The 20064-nt window shown below is 34.9% G+C and overlaps 2 protein-coding genes across 2 annotated transcripts; both read right to left on the minus strand.

The window, feature by feature from the left end:
* Positions 1-5307: 5307 nt before the first annotated feature.
* Positions 5308-13504, minus strand: LOC21400176. The gene is made up of 3 exons (XM_024161768.1): positions 13258-13504; positions 12530-13090; positions 5308-5487 (listed from the first exon to the last, which is right to left on the minus strand). The coding sequence occupies exons 1-3, from the start codon at positions 13366-13368 to the stop codon at positions 5392-5394; spliced, it is 768 nt and encodes a 255-aa protein (XP_024017536.1). The 5' UTR covers positions 13369-13504; the 3' UTR covers positions 5308-5391.
* Positions 8797-9894, minus strand: LOC112090436. The gene is made up of 2 exons (XM_024161764.1): positions 9852-9894; positions 8797-9231 (listed from the first exon to the last, which is right to left on the minus strand). The coding sequence occupies exons 1-2, from the start codon at positions 9860-9862 to the stop codon at positions 8883-8885; spliced, it is 360 nt and encodes a 119-aa protein (XP_024017532.1). The 5' UTR covers positions 9863-9894; the 3' UTR covers positions 8797-8882.
* Positions 13505-20064: the final 6560 nt, after the last annotated feature.

Consider the following 20064-nt stretch of genomic DNA (forward strand, 5'->3'; position numbering starts at 1 on the left):
AAAATAATGGAATTTTAACTTTAGGCAACAGTAAGAAGATTTTAGGTTATTTACCTTTTGGTTATTTTTTTTCCTATTTTTAGAATTGCTTTTTTTTTTATTTTACTTTCTAAGCTTATTTGGCTTTTTTTAGGTCAAAATCAAGTTTTGATAAAGAAAATGTATGAACTTGGATATTAGATATAATGTCAAGGTACAAAAATGTAAGACTTTAAAATTTAGGGCATGCCTTTTGAATAAAAGCAAAAATACAGTACATAACCCACAAAAAAAAGAACGGGACCAATCTTTTTGAAACCTTCTCGATCACTGGCAACCAAAACTCTAATGCCAACAAATTTTCGCCCAAAGCCAGGTAAACCTAAATATTTCAAACGCCACTTCCCCAACTCACACCCCAAATTTAACGCTATGTCTTGTAACCCATGTTTTTATCAATATTGATTCCTACCAAGGTGCTTTTCCCTATTTTGCTATGCAATCCTGAGCACTCAGTGAATGTAACGCCTCAACCTCAAGAGACCTTCAGCATAGTTGGGTATTCTACTCGTTACTCATATGTATTGTCCCTTTTGGGCACCTAGCAGCCCATAGAGATTTCTTCGCTTCCCCCAACACTTTAGCCAAGACCTTTTTTTTTATAAGGTTCTTAAGTCAAGTATTGGTACCAAAAACATGAAGAAACAAAAATATGAAGAATGCATGAGAATGCAAGATTGAACCACCAATTTGATCATTTTAAGGGCAGCCCTGATCACTCTTAAATGTGTGTGCCTGTATAATTAATAGATATAGTTTTTTTTTATCCTTCTTATACCCTATATTTTGCTTTCATTAAGAAAGTATACTTTGAATTTTAAAATCCTACGTTTTTATATTGCATTTGATACACAAGTCCCTATCTTTTCTTGATCAAGATTTGATTTTGATCTTAAAAATACCTGAAATACTCTTATAAAAAGAATAATGGAATTTTAACTTTAGGCAACAGTTAGAAGATTTTAGGTTATTTAACTTTTGGTTATTTTTTTTTTTTTTTTTTTTTTTTTTTTTTTTTTTTTTTTTTTTTACTTTCTAAGCGTATTTGGCATTTTTTAGGTCAAAATCAAGTTTTGATAAAGAAAATGTATGAACTTGGATATTAGATATAATGTCAAGGTACAAAAATGTAATACTTTAAAATTTAGGGCATGCCTTTTGAATAAAAGCAAAAATACAATAAATAACCCACAAATATATTGTACACATACACATATAACACAAAACTACTAGCCAGTTATGTTAGCTATAAATAAGCAACACCTAAATTCATATACACAACATATAAAATGGACGAACTGTAGTCTTAAATAGTGAATGAACTCGGTTGAAAAGGGTTAGAATAATACGTAAAATGTTAGTAACGAAAAGTAGTGTCGTCTAAGAACTCATTAGTTTCATATCATTATTTTGTTAGTATTATAGATAAAGGGGTGCTTTGAATAATTTTGTATATAGAGATTGCATTCTTACCCATTTCCCTATGTTGCTATGCAATCCTGAGCACTTAGTGAATGTAACGCCTCAACCCTCTATGGGATCCACCTCGCGAGACCTTCGACATAGTCGGGTCTTTTACTCGTTACTCATATATACTATCCTTTTTGGGCACCTAGCAGCCCTTAGAGATTTCTTCACTTCTCCCCGACAAAGAAGCCTTTCTTCCAACCATCAAGGCCCGTTCGGTTCGCTAATTCGAGTTTTTAATTCGAGTTGAGATGTGATGTTGTGTATTGTAGCAAAAAAGTTAGATGTGACTGTTTCTGAGAGCTTTTTACTGTAGTAAAACTCGAATTCTAAACTCAAATCAGCAAAAAGAACAGGGCCAGTCTTTTTAAAACCTTCTCGATCACTGGCAACCAAAACTCTAATGCCAACAAATTTTCGCCCAAAACCAGGTAAACCTAAATATTTCAAACGCCACTTCCCCAACTCACACCCCAAATTTAACGCTATCTCTTGTAACCCATGTTTTTATCAATATTGATTCCTACCAAGGTGCTTTTCCCTATTTTGCTATGCAATCCTGAGCACTCAATGAATGTAATGCCTCAACCTCGCGAGACCTTCGGCATAATCGGGTCTTCTACTCGTTACTCATATGTACTATCCCTTTTGGGCACCTAGCAGCCCTTAGAGATTTCTTCGCTTCCCCTGACACTTAAGCCAAGACCTTTTTTTTTAGGGAAAAAGAGGGAAATAGGCCAAGACTTAAGATGAATTAAAATTAATAGGCCAATAGTTTACATAAATTAATAAATAGGCCAAATTACTGTTTTCGTCCATAACTTGTCTGGTTATGAACCATAACTTGACAAGTTATTGTCCATAATTGTCCATAACTTGTCTGGCTATAAACCATAACTTGACAAGTTTGTCCATAACTTATCTGGTCATGAACCATAACTTGACAAGCTTGTCCATAACTTATCTGGTCATGAACCATAACTTGACAAGTTATGGCCTATTAATTTCTATAACTAAAAATTGGCCTATATACTTTCTTAAACTTTTCATATTGGCGTATTTTCTACTATTTTCCTTTTTTTTATAAGGTTCTTAAGTCAAGTGTTGGTACCAAAAACATGAAGAAACAAAAATATGAAGAATGCATGAGAATGCAGGATTGAACCACCAATTTGATCATTTTAAGGGCAGCCCTGATCACTATTAAATGTGTGCCTATATAATTAATAGATATAGTTTTTTTTTTCCTTCTTATACCCTATATTTTGCTTTCATTAAGAAAGTATACTTTGAATTTTAAAATCCTTCGTTTTTATATTGCATTTGATACACAAGTCCCTATCTTTTCTTAATCAAGATTTGACTTTGATCTTAAAAATACCTGAAATAATCTTATAAAAAAAATAATGGAATTTCAACTTTAGGCAACAGTAAGAAGATTTTAGGTTATTTACCTTTTGGTTATTTTTTTTCCTATTTTTAGAATTGCTTTTTTTTTTATTTTTACTTTCTAAGCTTATTTGGCATTTTTTGGGTCAAAATCAAGTTTTGATAAAGAAAATGTATGAACTTGGATATTAGATATAATGTCAAGGTACAAAAATGTAAGACTTTAAAATTTAGGGCATGCCTTTTGAATAAAAGCAAAAATACAGTACATAACCCACAAATATATTGTACACATACACATATAACACAAAACTACTAGCCAGTTATGTTAGCTATAAATAAGCAACACCAAATTTCATATACACAACATATTAAATGGACGAACTGTAGTCTTAAATAGTGAATGAACTCGGTTGAAAAAGGTTAGAATAATACGTAAAATGTTAGTAACGAAAAGTAGTGTCGTCTAAGAACTCATTAGTTTCATATCATTATTTTGTTAGTATTATAGATAAAGGGGTGCTTTGAATAATTTTGTATATAGAGATTGCATTCTTACCCATGAGTTCTTATATCCACCTCTAAAAATTTGCATATTGGGATATAATATAGAGAGGAGCAGTCAGAAGGATAAAAATTAACCCCGATTTAAAGGCGGGAATAAGAGTGGGAAAATGAATAAAGATGAGTAGGGATATTCTTTAGTGTTTTGACTCTTTGGTTTGATTTTTAGTTTTTTGATTGAATTTTAGGAGTTCAGTTATATATTACATGAGTTGGATTAGTGTTGAGACTTTTGTCTATTTACTAGTAAAAAACACGCACGAAAAATTATTTAAAATGACAGTTATACAAATTTTTAAAAAAAATAAAAAACAAAAGAAATAAAGATGAAATAAAGATAAAATCAGAAGGAAAAAAAGATTTAAAGCAAAAGATAAGAAAGAAAAAAGGCCCAAAAGGAAAAAAAATAAATAAATAAAGAAAACAAAAGTTTCACTGCATGGAGGGAAAAATACTCCTTGCAAAAGGCTTCGCACATTCCCTTCTCATGTGCGAAACCTTTCGCAGGGATCCCGTAGAAACTCATTCTCATTTAATAGGTAGATAGGTATAGTTTATTAGTTTGAATTTAGCTTTAATATTTCAATGTATTTTCGACAGATATTAGTTGCGAGTGGCGACATTAGTTGTTATTGAATTCTGGCCACATTCAAAAATAAAACTTTTGTATATATAATAATACAAATATCCATAATTTTACGGAAAATTCATTATTATTTTCGTGAAAACGAGGCAGAAATTCTCCGGATAAGCTGTGAAAACGAGACCGCGTACAAATAACACATTTTGAAAAAGTACGAAAGAACAAGCGTGGCAAACCATAAACAAAATTTGCTGAAATCCAATCATTCACGCCTACGCCACACACTAGAAATAATATTCATCTTACAATCAACAAAAAGCTCAACTCTCACTCTCAGTAGATGCTGCAAAATAGTCCTAAAAGTAACTTGATTGCTAACATAAGTTTCTATTAGTGTATTTCACAAATCAGAGTGATGTCGTATTCATGTTATGTTTTGATTCTTTTTTTTTTAAATTTATAATCAATCCGAACACGACACTTTACAAGTTGACACGACACGAAAATAACCTGTGACATGAAATTAATTCGTGAACTCAAAATTGACACAAATTATATACTTTTCTTTAATTTTTTTACATATTAGAAATAACTTAAAATTTATAACACGTTAAAATACAATAACATCTATCAAAATTAAACAAATAATAGTATAATTATCATAATATCATAAATTCATAATTAAATTTAAAATATATAATTAAAAATATACATATTTTTTAGTTTTTAAGAATTTCGTGTCGTGTTCGAGTTAAACGGATCCAACCTAAAATTGACCCGTATTTTTCATGTCGACCCAATTTTGATATAAACCTCTTTTTTTCAACCTTAACCTGTAAAATTCATGTCGTTTTTGAATCGTGTTGTTGTGTCGTGACCCATATTGTCGGTCTTATTCACAAAAATCAAACACGTAAATTTAGACCCCGTTTATTTCACTGATTCGAGTTTTGTTACAGTAAAAAGCTCTAGGAAACAGTCACATCTAACTTTTTTGTTATAATAAAAAATACTCAGAAACAGTCACATCTCAACTTGAATTAGCGAACTAAACGGGCCTAAAGTAATAAAGAAAAAATGTCAAAACTTCTCTGCTAATAAAGGGTTGAAAAAATCGCTCTAGAACTCCAAATTGGCAGAACACGTCCCATAGTATCACATTTGCGGGCACCGACTCATGTCAGCCCATCTGACAAGATGTTGGCCGCTACATTAGCATATCGACCCATGTATGGGTTCATTTCCGGGATATTTATTTTCTGTCATTATGCTACATTTCTAGATAGATTCCTCAACCCACAAACCAAACCTTTAAGTAGAATGATCTGGCTTTATGACAAGTTTAACTCCTAGGAATTCTCTGATATGCCATATGGTGAGAGCTTGCCAACCCCAACCTTTGATATATCTTGTGGACATAGAGCACAAAGAAGAAATAAGAGTACCTGCAAAACAAACATGATCGTGAATTTTATAAGGACATGGAAAGAAAGTAGAGATAGAGACTCCATCTTCACCACACTTTTTTAACTTCATCATACAGCAGGAACATTCAAATCCTAAACACCATTCCTTTTACACCTTTCTTTCCCCTCAATATTATGCTAGCAGATTGGCAATTAGTGACAGAGCTGGAAGATTTCGCGTGGACCTTCCGCATAAAATGACTCCAATTTATTATACTTAAAAATCCAGAAATCTGTACATAGTAGTTTAAGCTGGTTATAAATATTCAACAATAAAAATTTAATGAAGTGATGCAATTTTTAAGTTTCTTGTGGAGAAGGCTTAAAGAGTAATCATCTATTGTTCAACAATATAAAACTCAATGGCAACATCACCGTCAGAAATATTGATTCTCTACAGGTGTACTCGCAAACCTGAAATTTCTAAGGCCGGCTGATGTTTAAAACTTGGATGGCCAGATAGTATGCACATATATAAAGTATCCATAAAGAACAACATAGACAGCATATAGCATAACATGACAAAATATATATAACATATGACCAGAAAATTTAACAAATAAATTGAAATCAAAGATAAGAAAATTTTCCATTTAGTGTAAAAGCATTGGATCCATGTAAAGGAAAAAATTTGGACTTGAAAGGAGCAGAGTAGATGGAAAAACGGACCTGATGTGTTGAATCTTATTGGGAATTAAGTTACGTTGAACAGAGAAGCCTTAAAGTTAGCCTTAAAACTAGGAAGTCAGTTTGTAACTTATTTTTTGAATTCATTAGCCGTGTACATCTATATATAGGCCTGTAATATGTTTCTGATAAATAAGAGAGTAAATATATTCAGTAGTAGCAGTGCTTTTATATCGACTCTCTCCCTCATGTTAGCTTTTATGGTATCAGAGCGGGAGGTTCTGAGTTCAAACTTCCGTAATTGTACTCTTTATCCCCATTTAAAAATTATCATGTGTTGGGTCTTTAATATATCTCAGGTTTAAATATTCACGTGTTGGGCTTTTCAATTAATTTACCCACACGATTGCCCATTGTCCAGCCCACACGTGAGGGGGAGTGTTAAAATATAAAACTATTGTTGACCCACCTCCTAATAGCTTAAGCTTTTGGGATGGATTGATAAGCTTTTGAAACATTTGTTTCCTTCGTTGTTTAGAAATAAAGATTCCTTTCAATGTGATGTCTGTGAACTTGCAAAACACAAACGTGTCTTTCTACCTCCCCAACCTTATAGGGCCTCAAAACCTTTTGCTCTCATTCATAGTGACATTTAGGGACTTTCCCGTGTTCGTAGTACTTTTAATAAAAGATGGTTTATTACGTTTATTGATGATCATTCTCGTGTCTGTTGGGTGTATCTATTAAAAGAAAAATCTGAGGGAGAACAAGTATTTCAAAATTTCCATTCCATGATCAAAACGCAGTTCAATGAACATATTAAAATTTTGCGTACTGATAATGGAACATAATATTTTAATTATATTTTAAATCAATTTCTCACTGAAAAAAGCCTCATTCATCAAAGTTCATGTGTTAATACACCACAACAAAATGGTATTTCAGAACGTAAAAACCATCATTTGTTAGAAGTTGCTCGTGCTTTACTATTCAATTCTAATGTACCAAAGTGTTCTTGGGGAGATGCTGTACTCACAGCCTGTTATTTAATAAATCGTATGCCAAGTAGGGTTTTACAATATAAGACTCCATTGAATACATTACTTGAATATTATCCTGAGTCATGTGTTTTTTCTGAACTTGATCTTAAGGTTTTTGGGTGTTCGTCTTTTGTCCATAATTATGATCCTAATAGAGGTAAATTAGATCCTCGTTCTCATGAGTGTCTATTTTTGGGTTATTCTTCTACACAAAAGGACTATAGATGTTATTCTCCCGAAAAATGAAAATATTTTGTGTCTAGAGATGTTACCTTCTTTGAAAATCAACCATATTTTACAAAACAGAACACACAAGGGGAGCAACATCAATTTCTTTCGAATTTTTCCACCCCAGATATTTCGGACTTACACAAAAAAATTCTGAGAATTGGGAATATTTTTGGGATTGTATCCCTCCTAATCAGGGGTCATCTATTTCAAATGAATATTCAAAGCCTTCCTCTCTCTCTCTATCCTCTAACGACACCATTAATTCAACCCAATCCAAATCATTCGGTACCCACTCCTGAAATCTCTCCATTTTTTCAGCCCAATCCAAATCATTCGGAACCCACTTCTCAAATCTCTCAATTCTCTCAGCCAGGTTCAAATGATTCGGAACCTCCTCCAGAATCTTCCCCTCATCAACTTCCGAAATCTGTGTCCACTTCAAATATCTCTCCTACAAATCTGGAAACTTCTTCCACACCGATCTCCTCTTCCCCAAATATCTCTCCAACAATCTCACCTTCTAATCTAGATGTCTCAAATTCAAAAAAATTGGAAAAACTGCCGCCTACAAGTCTAGAAAAGAAATCGGTAGGGGGAGATATGATTCAACCGATTCCATTAATGACCTACAAGCAGACGTATCCGAGAAAGAGGGAAAAAATTATGCCTACAAGTCTAGAAAAGAAATCTCACCTTAAGTTACATTGAACAGAGAAGCCTTAAAGTTAGCCTTAAAACTAAAAAGTCAGTTTGTAACTTATTTTTTGAATTCATTAGCCGTGTACATCTACATATAGGCCTGTAATATGTTTTTGATAAATAAGAGAATAAATATATTCAGTAGCAGTGTTTTTATATCGACTCTTTCCGGAGCAGAGTAGATGGAAAGACAGACCTGATCTTTTAAATCTACTACTACAACTTGCTCAATCTCCCCAAGCAGAACAAAAGCAATTTGCACACCAACATCCTTTCTAGCTTTGTGTGCCAGATTTATGATCAGTGGATATCTGAACATCCGGAAGCATATGATCAAAAGATTCCACGAGCTGAATATGTCATGGAACGTTCAAACTAATTAAAGATTCTCTTAACCATCCCTTCATCAGTCCACGTGACTGCCTGCAAAGCAGAACAGAAAAGATGGATAAATATAAAAATCAATGCAAAGCTTAGAAACTAAGGGCCTGTTTAGTTCGCTGATTCGAATTTTTAATTCGAGTTGAAATGTAACTTTATGTGAAAACTTTTTACTGTAACAAAAAAGTTAAATGTGACTGTTTTTGAGAACTGTTTATTGTAACAAAACTCAAATTCTAAACTCGAATCGGTGAAATGAACGGGACCTAACAGAGTTAGGAAGCTAACAGGGTTTTATGCACCTGGGGTCCAAAAACTTTTGAAGTCTTGATTGTTGGGTATCACAACTATAAATAAATAAAAAGTTGCTCCATTGATTTCCTTCCTTTCTGACAACTAAGCTTTATTCTGTACCATAAGTTTCCAAGTCATCCTTCTTTTTTTCCACCTCACAACTGCCATTTTCTTTGATTTCCACTTTCGGTATCTTTCTTTATCTTTCAACCATCTGCAATAATCCTTCCCAGGCTTGCATTCGACAAAGTCCGCTAGCTCATCATAATCAGGTTCCTTGCTGGGTTCTTTTGTTAGGTATTGGAGATAGACCTTTCCGTTGTAGGACTCCTCTGTTTCCTCCTCTACACCAAAAGTAGACTCCCTCGTGCACTTTAGGATAGAGGCATTTTGTGAAGTTTCTCCTATCTTATCTTCTGGTCTTAGAGGAAAGCGTGGAAGAGACTCTGACCTGGTAAATAGAAGAAATAAAATCACTTGGATAGCAAATGGTAGCCCACAAGATGTATATGCCAGTTGTGGTCAGAATAAACATGTGAAGAAAAAAGGTGACACTAGAAAGACTTTCGCCTTTGAAAGTTTTAAGACAATATAACCGAGCAAAGTGCAATAATGGGATGCTACTATTTCTGGAAATTATAAAAAGTTCGACAGATATTTTCCACTTAAAACTGTGGTATACAAACACATTCATGTCTTCTTTCACAAAGAATAAAATTTGTGACCTTAGTATAGCAAATAGTTTTCATGCTACAAGGACAAGCAGTAGGTGATTCGGTATGAAAACTGCAAAGGCGTTCTACTATAGTTGCACAGAAAGAAGAACAACAAACGCATAATATGGAGAATTCAAGTGTAGAAGTCCACCTCTATAGTCTTTTCACTTTTTTTTTTTTTTTTCAAATAATAACTCCATAAGCTAGACTTGAATGGATAACGTAGCAAAGATAGTAACGAACATTTTAAAAGAAATTGACAAAGAAAGGAAACTTAAACAATAGAAGCAAGAATTAACAGATTAACATGTTCAACTTAATTTTTACGTGGTGTACATATAACAGAAGCATGTACCTCAAACACATAGTTTGAATCTTCTTAATCTTTGAAACTTTTTTTTGACTCAATTTCTGATCCACCAGGGCCTGCAACATTTAGCAATAGCTCAAAAGTGTGAAAAGGAGGGACTAGTGAGAAAGTGAAAAATAAGGGCAAAAGAAAAAAAGACAAAACAAGGGAAATTAAATGATATTCACCTCTTTAACTTTGACAAGAGGAGTGTCAGATGAAAAAGATTCTGAACCAGAAACAAGTAATGATCTCATTGTAACTACATTACCCTCTTCAAAAACATAGAGATTCATCAGTGTCTCAATCACAATTGCACAATTTTTCACCAACAAATCAAACCCACTCACAAAACTTAATGATAGCAAGCCTGAGAAATGCAAAAGCATCCACTTGGTCTTATGCCTAATTCGATGAGTTTTCATTAGGCAAAATAATTTCTTCTGACCCGGTAAAGATACATTAAACTGCTGAAAACAGCTAATAACATCCACGATAAAATCATACTCCTTACATGACGAAGCATCTTCTAAGACTTTCAAACAACTATAGTCTTTGGCATTCCTTAGACACCAAAAGACTATTGACATCGAACTGCTGATTAACTTTAGCATAGCAGCAATAAGACAAATATCTTGAGAACTTGTTCCCCCCTTTCGAGACAATACAGTATCGCTTATACTGTCCGAAAAGGCTCCAAGTAGTATGCTGTTCAAAATTGACAAGATATCATTTTGCATGACTCATCAAAACCTTGTTGGCTCTCGTTTATGTATGCAGTGGATTCGGCCAGAAGGTCAGGTTTTTCTTTAGAAAACGTATTGGACAGATGTGACCTCCATAAAGAATCTGATTTACAAACTACATCATATATCTTCGCATTGGTAACTTCATGAATGTGATCGTTAAAAGAAGATTCATACCTTCTGCCAAATGAACCATGATTTGCACAAGAATCTTTACTACCTATGGGATGACCATCCATAAGCAGAGTGGACATGTATCTAGTGTACAAGCTGACGGACCTTTCAAATGCAGTTAGGTAACAAGCCATAAGTCTGACGGAGGGTCTAATATTTGAAGACATGCTAACACCAATTGCTTCAGAAACCAACAAAATCAAATGTGTATGGAACATTTTTGGTGCTGAAAGAATAATGGGGTTCAAAAGTAGTGATACAGCCGCATTCAGGCTAGGATCAGGAACTCTAAAACGCTTGCAATCTCCGCAACTTAATCAATTAAGGAAATGCTCAAATCCTTGCTCATCAGAAAACGATATAATGAAATGAAGAGAAATAACCTCCAGCACACTTGCAATACCATCATTAAGAAAAGGACCCCTGAAAAGCGCTCTGCTTGTGCAAGAAGCATAATCAACGAGCATGAAATACTCTCTCAACAATCTATGCATCAAAAGCTCATCTGCAAATACCTAACAAATATATTCCCAAATCAAGTTTCACAGATGAGTTGAGGTTCAATTGAACTTATCTAATATGAAGTTACAGGAAGGAAGAAAGATTATTCTTATATCCCATTGCCTCAGGATCTTTCAGAGGTAATTCTTATCTTCCAAATCTGTTAGACCCCCGGTGCGGAAGGTTTACGTTAGAAGGCCCAAGAGAGGTATGGAGAAGGGCCTAGGCCCAACTAAGTCATAACGGGGTAAGAGCGTGGTTGGCACGGAGGGCCCTTATGGGGAGGTGTGCGAAGTTGGTTAGAGTATCGGTAGATATATGGGGAAGCAGGGGGGAGTGTGGGGATTATCGAATTTGCTACTTGGATTGTCCACTGGGAGGTTAGGGATTCCTCGAAAATCCCTTCTATCTTTGTTTCCTGCATATTTGTAATTTCCTTCCATTTCCATTAATCTCAGAGCTTCCTGAAGCTCTTGATGTAATAGCAGAGTTTGGTAATCAATAAAAACGGCCATTTGTCTACTCTCAACCCTGTTAATAGCCCAATTCTTGCATTAGGATCTAGGATCCTAACAAAATCCCAATATGTGTATAATAACTGAATTATTGCGCAAAATTTCATCAAGCAATCACAAAAGAGTACAAAAGAATGTCATTTATGTTAGTGATGCGGGACACTATTAGAATAACTTTTTTGTTTTTTAAATAATTAGGAATTTATGCTATTTTAGAAATAGGGTTAGTTTCCTTATTTCATTTTGGTTTAGTTTCCTACTTTGTTATTTGGTAGGTCTGCCTATAATTTTGGTACTTAGTAATTTCAATTATGGAAAAGATTAATTAATAAATACTGAGATTAATGGTTTTCCTCCTCTTGAGCATTTCCCCAGAACCCCTTTTTTCTCCCCCATGGTTTTATATCTATCTCTCTGGTGATTCTTCTTCTCTACCTTGGTTTTATTCTTCTCTCTAAATTCTATCTCCTACCAGGTCCTACACCGGGTAGACAAGGCTTTGGATAAGTCACAAACACTGATTTACTGAAAGTACATCAAATTTTTCCTTCATTCAAAGTTCGAACCTAACACTAAAACTAGTAGGAAACAGAATAATAAGAGGCGTACAAGAATATGAAAAATACACGCATCTCATCCTTCCAACTAACTTCTTTTTAAAGTTGAAAGCCATTAAAGTTGGTAGGAAAGCCGAAAGCGTATCGTAATCCCACTTAAGACAATTGAAAATATGATTTCAAAACCATACCTCAAGAATTGCACATAGAAATGGACGGTATGGCTCAGAAGGTTCCAAGATAGATCTAGAAGCAACAAAATCCTCCGAAAGAGCGGTGGCAGAAGTAGCATCACCGAAGGAGAATTCACGAGAAATGAACTTCTTGAAAGTGACAGGACGTTTCTCGTTTCCTCCACTTGTAACAAAGGATTTTAACTTCCCAAGTATCAACAGAAGAACTTGAAATTTCTCGAGCACTAAAGCTTCGTCAACCAAGGTCAAGATTACCATACAACATCTTAACAGAAGGGTCAGTTCATCAACATTCGCCCACACATCTGAACCTAAGATGGCATGCCCATTTTCTCGATTTGCAGAAACATCACACAAAGCAGAGAATAAGGTTTCAAACCTATTACCAAGTTCCTCAAACAAACGTTCAGCAACAAGTCTTCTATCTTTAGGTTCCATTTTCAACCCAGTATCCGAGAAGTTCGGAGAATCTTTGTTGTCGGAACACCCAATTGATTCCTTTAAGGACAAATTCACCAGTATACAGTACCAACTTTTCAAAAATGGAGGCTTTAGACCCTGAAATTTAAACATAAACAGAATTTTGAAACAAAAATTACTAATCGCAAGGAATCATGAAGAACGCGAACAAAAACCTAAATTGCCAAAAACAGGATACGGAAATTAAACCCTAAATCTCCTAAAATTCCAGAAATGTACGCATGTAACAGATCAAGATAGCGGACCTGGGAGGATTGAATTGCAGAAATTAGGGTTTGGAAACCGCGAAACTGAGCATGAGAATCCTTTGCTGCGGTGGTGGGCTTGGAGCTAATTTTGCGCTCCTTGGAAACCATTGTTCTGGAACTATTCAAGAAACGCAGTACAAAAGGATTTTTTTTATGTCAAAAGCCCTAAAAACAACGTTTAGGCGGGAATCTGAGAAATCTCTGCACTAAAATTCACTGGGAATCGGTGGTAGGCTGTGGTGCACGGTGCACAACCCAAGGGCCCTGGACTAAAAATTGCTGACGTGTATGGTTTAGTTCAATCATTTTACTCTTTCAATTGAGAATTTAAGTTAAAAAGTAAATTTATATAAAAAAAATATTATAATAAAAATTTAAGTTGTGATTCAAACTAACCAAATGAATATGAGAGTAAAAATGGGTTGGATTGATGTTCGCCGCAAGCGTATAGTGTTAAATTTTGATAGTAAATGATGAGTGAGTATTGTCTCCACATAGATTAAGTATTAAATTGCCGCTAAGTACTGAGATTATCGTAATTCAACTTTATCTAGACAACCGAACTCAATGAAATAAAAATAGAATTAGAACAAAAAAATAAATACAAAAACAAAATAAAATATGAAAACTTCTATGCACAAATGTACTAGGGACTTGACTTCATCTTATCATTTCTATGTTCATCCTATCAAACCGTTGCTAGCTAATTTCACTCAATTCATTAATCAAGGGACCTAATATAACTTCGTTACTTCTCTCAAGCATCAAACAAATCATATGATTGAATAACCAAATCAATATTTATATCTAGAGTTGTCAAATAGGACGGGCCGTCCATGGACTGCCTGGCCCAGCCCGTAACAGTGTCAGATTCGGCACAGCCCGAGACGATATTGTTACGGGCTGTGCCAGCCCGACACATTATACGGGCTAGGGATAGGCCTCGACTTCTCAGCCCGCGGCTCAGGCCCAACCGGTGACAGTCATCAATCCCTTGAGGCACAAGGCTAAGAAAGGGTAAGTTATGCAGTCCCACATCGCTTGGGGATGAAGATGGGTCTTGGTTTATAAGGAATTACACCACCTCCTAATGGTATGAGGTCTTTTAGGGTGAGGCTCAAAAGCAAAACCGTGCGGGCTCATGCTCAAAGCGGACAATATCATACTAGGTGTGGGTGTATGTCGTTACATATGGTATCAGAGACTCTACCCAGTCGGAATTGTGGTCAACGAGGATGTTGGGCCCCATAAGGAGGGGTGATTGTGACAAACATCAATCCCTTGAGGCACAAGGCCAAGAAAGAATAAGTTGTACAGTCTCACATCGCCTAGGGATGAAGATGGGTCATGGTTTATAAGGAATGACACCACCTCCTAATGGTATGAGGCCTTTTAGGGTGAGCCCAAAAGCAAAACCGTGCGGGCTCAGGCTCAAAGCGGACAATATCATACTAGGTGGGGGTGCGGGTCGTTACATGATCCTAGCCCTTGAAGCCCGTGATTTTGCCCAGGCCCGTGTTCGGCCCGGCACAGGCCCATGTTCGGCCCGTTAGCCACACGATGGGCCCAACAGTCACTTGGTTAGATATTGCTCAAAAAATTCCTATAAATACCCTTAAATCCCACACAATATTCACCATAACAATTCACTCTAAACTTCTCATCTCACTCTCAAAAATATCTCATCTTGTCCCTTTGATATTGCTTCTAAGCTTTTCTCTCTCGATTCCTCAATTTCTTACTCTTTCATTCACAAAGTTCAATCAATTTGAAAAAATCCCGAAAAAAATGTATTATACTTATCAATTTTGTTACATAACATTATATTACTCAAGTTTATTTATATTGTTTATTGTTTATAAATGAACGAATTAACATTAGTTTCTGTTTTTTTTTTCAAAAAATGGCCGCATCAAATTTTTTTTATTTTCCTGTGCTCCCTGAGCTTGGTGATGAACCATTTTATGAGGATGAAATGTTGGCCCACAACTCCAACCCTACTGAACTAGATCCTGTTACAAATCTGGTTGATAATGCTTCGGTGCACAATGAAGAAGTTGGAGAACGTGGCAGGAAAAAAGACCGCAAACTTCTCCCGCATAACAGCATTTCACAGAGGAACCCCGACAAAATCCAAGAACATGTGAAATGAAAATTCGTGCAGTATGTAAATATTGTAAAAAATACTTTTCTAAAAAAAAGGGTGGGGGTATTAGTCATCCCAATAGACATTGGAAAGCATGTCTACCGTTACACCAAGGTGGGAGTGTGGACTCCCACCAACAAACACTATCACTCACATCATAAGGGTTATAAAATTTTACATACGACGCACAACGTGCTCCTAAGGTACTAGTTAAACTTTTAACTAGTGCCGAATTACCTCTTTCTTTTGCAGATGATGCGGCGTTTGAAGAATTCATACAGACGACATTTGGCCTGCAATTTAAACATGTATGTAGAAACACAACTCGTTTTGATTGCATGAAAGTGTTTTATGCAATGAGACAATCTCTAGTTGATAATTTTGTAATCGATGACGACAAGCTGGACATCTTACAGTGGTGGAGGAGTAAGACCGATAGTTTTCCAACACTGTCCATAATAGCACGTGACATTCTGAAAACTCCAGTGTCAATAGTAGAATCGGAGCAAGCATTTAGTGCAAGCAACCGAATTCTTAACGAGAAAAGGAGCCGAATGTATTCGGATATCTTGGAGGGGCTAATGTGTGTTAAAGACTGTAAAGATGCCATAAGACGAAAACAACACTATACAGATGATTCAATTCAAGAATATTTTTTGAACTTAGACATAACAGAATCTTCAAGAATCAATTCTTCAACAGTGTAATTTACTTATCCTAGAAAATTGTACTTTTTTTCTTCGCTAAGGTTTTGTCCCGATCTCCCCATGGGTTTTACTTGGCAAGATTTTTAACGAGGCAGTTATTTATGTGTACTTGTTGTATTATTTCAATTCAATAAAATCACATCTTTTGGGGGCATATGATATATATATTTTTAATTAAATATTATAAAATAATTAGGAGGGCTAGGGCCAGCCCGTGAAGGGCCTAGGCCTGGGCCTGACCATGGCCCTTATGGACGAGGACATGGGCCAGTGCTGAGCTTGAGGTCTTCCCTCAAGCCCGTGTTGGAAAATAATGGCATTGAGTGTGCAGCGAAATTTAAAAAATTTAATCAACGTCAAAGCCAACCAAGAACATGCTCATGATGCCATATAACATAAATACTAAAGATCTAAATCATACCTTTTGAGATTTAGGAAACTGCACGTCTGACAGATCAAAGCATTCCAAACAGCAACCGAAAGAGCCTCAACCAACTGGTCTTCTTTGCTATTCTCGTTTCTACGATCGGAGTGTGGGTGGGCACACGACGTTCAATCTCCTCTTGGTATTCTTGATCTCTTTCCAATCACAAGAGAGCCAAAGAAAAAATTGTTCTTGAGAATTAAACAATTTTTCCTCTTAGGAATCTTTTATCAATAGCCTCCAAAAAGTCTTTCAAGTGATCTTATGAATAAAGTGACTTAATAGACTATTTATAGTGTTTAGGAAGTCATACTTCCGTAATAATTAGGTTTCCCAAAGTTCTAATCGCATCCAGAGTCGATTTTGCCACGTCAGCATGCATTTTACATTACAATCGGTCGACTGGTGACAGAGACGTTATAACTCACCGGTCGACCTGTCTTCACCAACCGGTCGACCGGACCGGTCGACCTGTCTGCACTGACGAAAGTTGTTTTCCTAGTTTTTCAACACGGGAAACTTGCATAGAGCCTCGGTTTTGATTCAAGCAACCCAATAGAGAAATTACATGATCAAAACAGTCATATAATAGTCTTCCCATATTAAACAACTCTTAAAACAATAATTCAATCAATTTATCTAAAATTAATTTATCATTTAATTCACCCGATAAATCACCCATGAATTAACTTTGAACCTCTTTTACGGAAATAACACAAGTTACCAATGTGTAGGAAATACGCCGTATCGTTACAGGAAATTATGTGAGCTAGCAAAGGGACCCGATGGACATATATAAATCAAGCTCCTATAATCACAACGCTACTTGTAAACCAACAAGTCCATCTCACGATTATAAAACTCTAGCACTATTCCACTAAAAGCCTAGAGTTGCATTCTCGTTTATATAGTGTATTTACAAAGCTCTGATTAGCTCTAGCCCATAACTCAATATATTAGTGTATCATCCCCATAGGATATCCATAATCGACTTGAGGTCAAGTTCCGTTTTACCTTCCCAATTACATTTATCTTATATTCCATTATCATACCATCAGAAAAATACTATTCGTATCATTACAAACAGTAAACCATTAGATGACACATAGTAGTCTAATGGCCGAGCGCTTGTATTTTCCAATCCACTGATAATGCATAAGAGGATATCATTGACTCTTTATAGGAGCTATGGATTTCACTATCTATGAATAACGAATCTACGCATACACGAGTCATACCCCTAATGTACCGGTAAGCGTACCTTTACATAATGTTAGGATGTCTCCCTTTAGTACATCAAAGGATACAAGTCAAGCATACGGGTTCATTATTCATCTCAGGATTAAGATGACAACATATAATTCGTCAAAAGTGAATTGTTTTATTCAAACAGAATTATTAATTAAAACAATTCAACTTTGATCCGATCCAATATAGATTTCACCATTAGAAACTATATCAATGTCTCTACCCATGGAGTCCCACCTCCGACGACCAAGACAAGTTGTCTCCGTTAGGAAGTAGACAACATAACAATCTTAATATGAATAAAGCGCCCAACTTTATTCCCTCGATTGTGGATCACATGATTTAGATTATCATCTTTAGATTCTTGTCTTCCGCATGTTCTTCACATTACATGCATGACCTAAAGATTTAGAATGACAGTCTCAGACTTTCAGTTTGCTTATCATACATTCAACCATTATGAACATAAAGAGGACAATACATAGATATATGAAATAAACAAATCTTTATTAATAGTCAAAATGTCTCAAAGAATATTGTTACATTTATTCCTAATGGCATAAATGCTAACAATCCCGACCGCATGGCAAATGTCCGGTCAAGTACAAAGCATTGCATACATGAGGTTCCTGACCGCCGAAGCATAAGGCACCTTTGCCATATATTCTCTTTCCTCAGATGTCTTGGGACAATCACTGTTTGAAAGAGTAATTCCAGACCTAGATGGCTACCCACCTTTCTTGGAATTCTGCATTACATACTTCTCGAGAATTTTATCTATGTATGAAGCCTAAGAGAGAGCTATCATTTTGTTCTTTCGATCTCTTAAGATTCAAATGCCTAGAACATAATTAGCTTCTCCTAAGTCCTTCATGTCAAACTGTTTGGTAAGGCAAATTTTGACTGATGACAAAGCCCCTACATCATTGCTAATGAGTAGAATATCATCAACATATAACAGTAGAAAAACCACCTTCCTATCTTGAATATGCTTATAAATACAAGGTTCATCCATATTCTGTTGGAATCCAAAAGTTTGACCACTTGGTCAAATCTTTTGTTCCAAGAATGGGAAGCTTGCTTTAATCCATAAATGGATTTCAGCAACTTGCAAACTTTTCCCTCTTGACCCTTAGCCCCAAAGCCTTCTGGTTGTACCATATGAAAAATATTAAAAACTTATGACAGATGATATATTACACAAAATTAAAACTTTATTTAATAACTCAAATTTTCAAGTACCCGAAACAGAATTATACAATTTTGTACTATATGAGCTAGAAAAATTATTAAATTCAAATTCATCAACCTTAACACATTTTAACTTACCTCTTCCAACTAGATCATTAATGGATGATTTAAATAATAAGCTTTTAAAAGAAGAACTTAATTGTAATATATATAAATTAAAAGAAGAAAATACTAGATTAGTAAATAGTTTAAATAATGAGCAACAATTTATTTATCAACAAATATTACAATCACTCCATGAGGAAAAAAATAAAAAAAAATTTTCTTTTTTATCTATGGTCATGGCGGAACCGGAGAAACATATTTATGGAATGCACCGATGACTAATAAATATTATTTTGAAGCATTAGATAAAACACTTCAAGATTTAAGAAATAACTTTGAACAATCATTTGGTGGCATGACAATTGTCTTAGGAGGCGACTTCCGACAAATTTTGCCAATTCTTTCCACAGGAACAAACAAAGATATAATAAATGCAACTATAAATAACTCTTATTTATGGCCATATTTCAAAATTTTAAAGTTAATAGAATACATGAGATTAAAACAATACAACCGTACAGAATAAGAAAAAAAGGAAATTGCAACATTTTTAAAATGGATATAAAAGTTGGAGATGGTACTACTGAAGGAATAAAAGATTTTGAAAATGAAGACGCTACATGGATAAAAATATCAGAAAAATACATACTACATTATGATTCAAATCCAATTGAAAAAATTTCAACTTTAATATAAAATAATTTGAATATTTACTTTAGCATTATTGAATACTTAAAGGAACGAGCAATCATATCACCAAAAAATGAAACAGCTGATGAAATTAATAATTACATATTATCCTTAATTCTTGGACAAGAAAAATCTTATTATAGTTACGACACTATTGCATCCTCATCTGAAAACATAGACGAACTTAATCTTTTATATCCTCAAGAATTTTTGCACACTCTTAACTTTAATGGAATACCACCACATGAATTAAAGCTTAAATTAGGAACACCTATAATGTTATTACGAAATCT

Source organism: Morus notabilis, unplaced genomic scaffold (assembly GCF_000414095.1).
Source record: "Morus notabilis unplaced genomic scaffold, ASM41409v2 Scaffold370, whole genome shotgun sequence".
NCBI classification, from domain to species: Eukaryota; Viridiplantae; Streptophyta; class Magnoliopsida; order Rosales; family Moraceae; genus Morus; species Morus notabilis.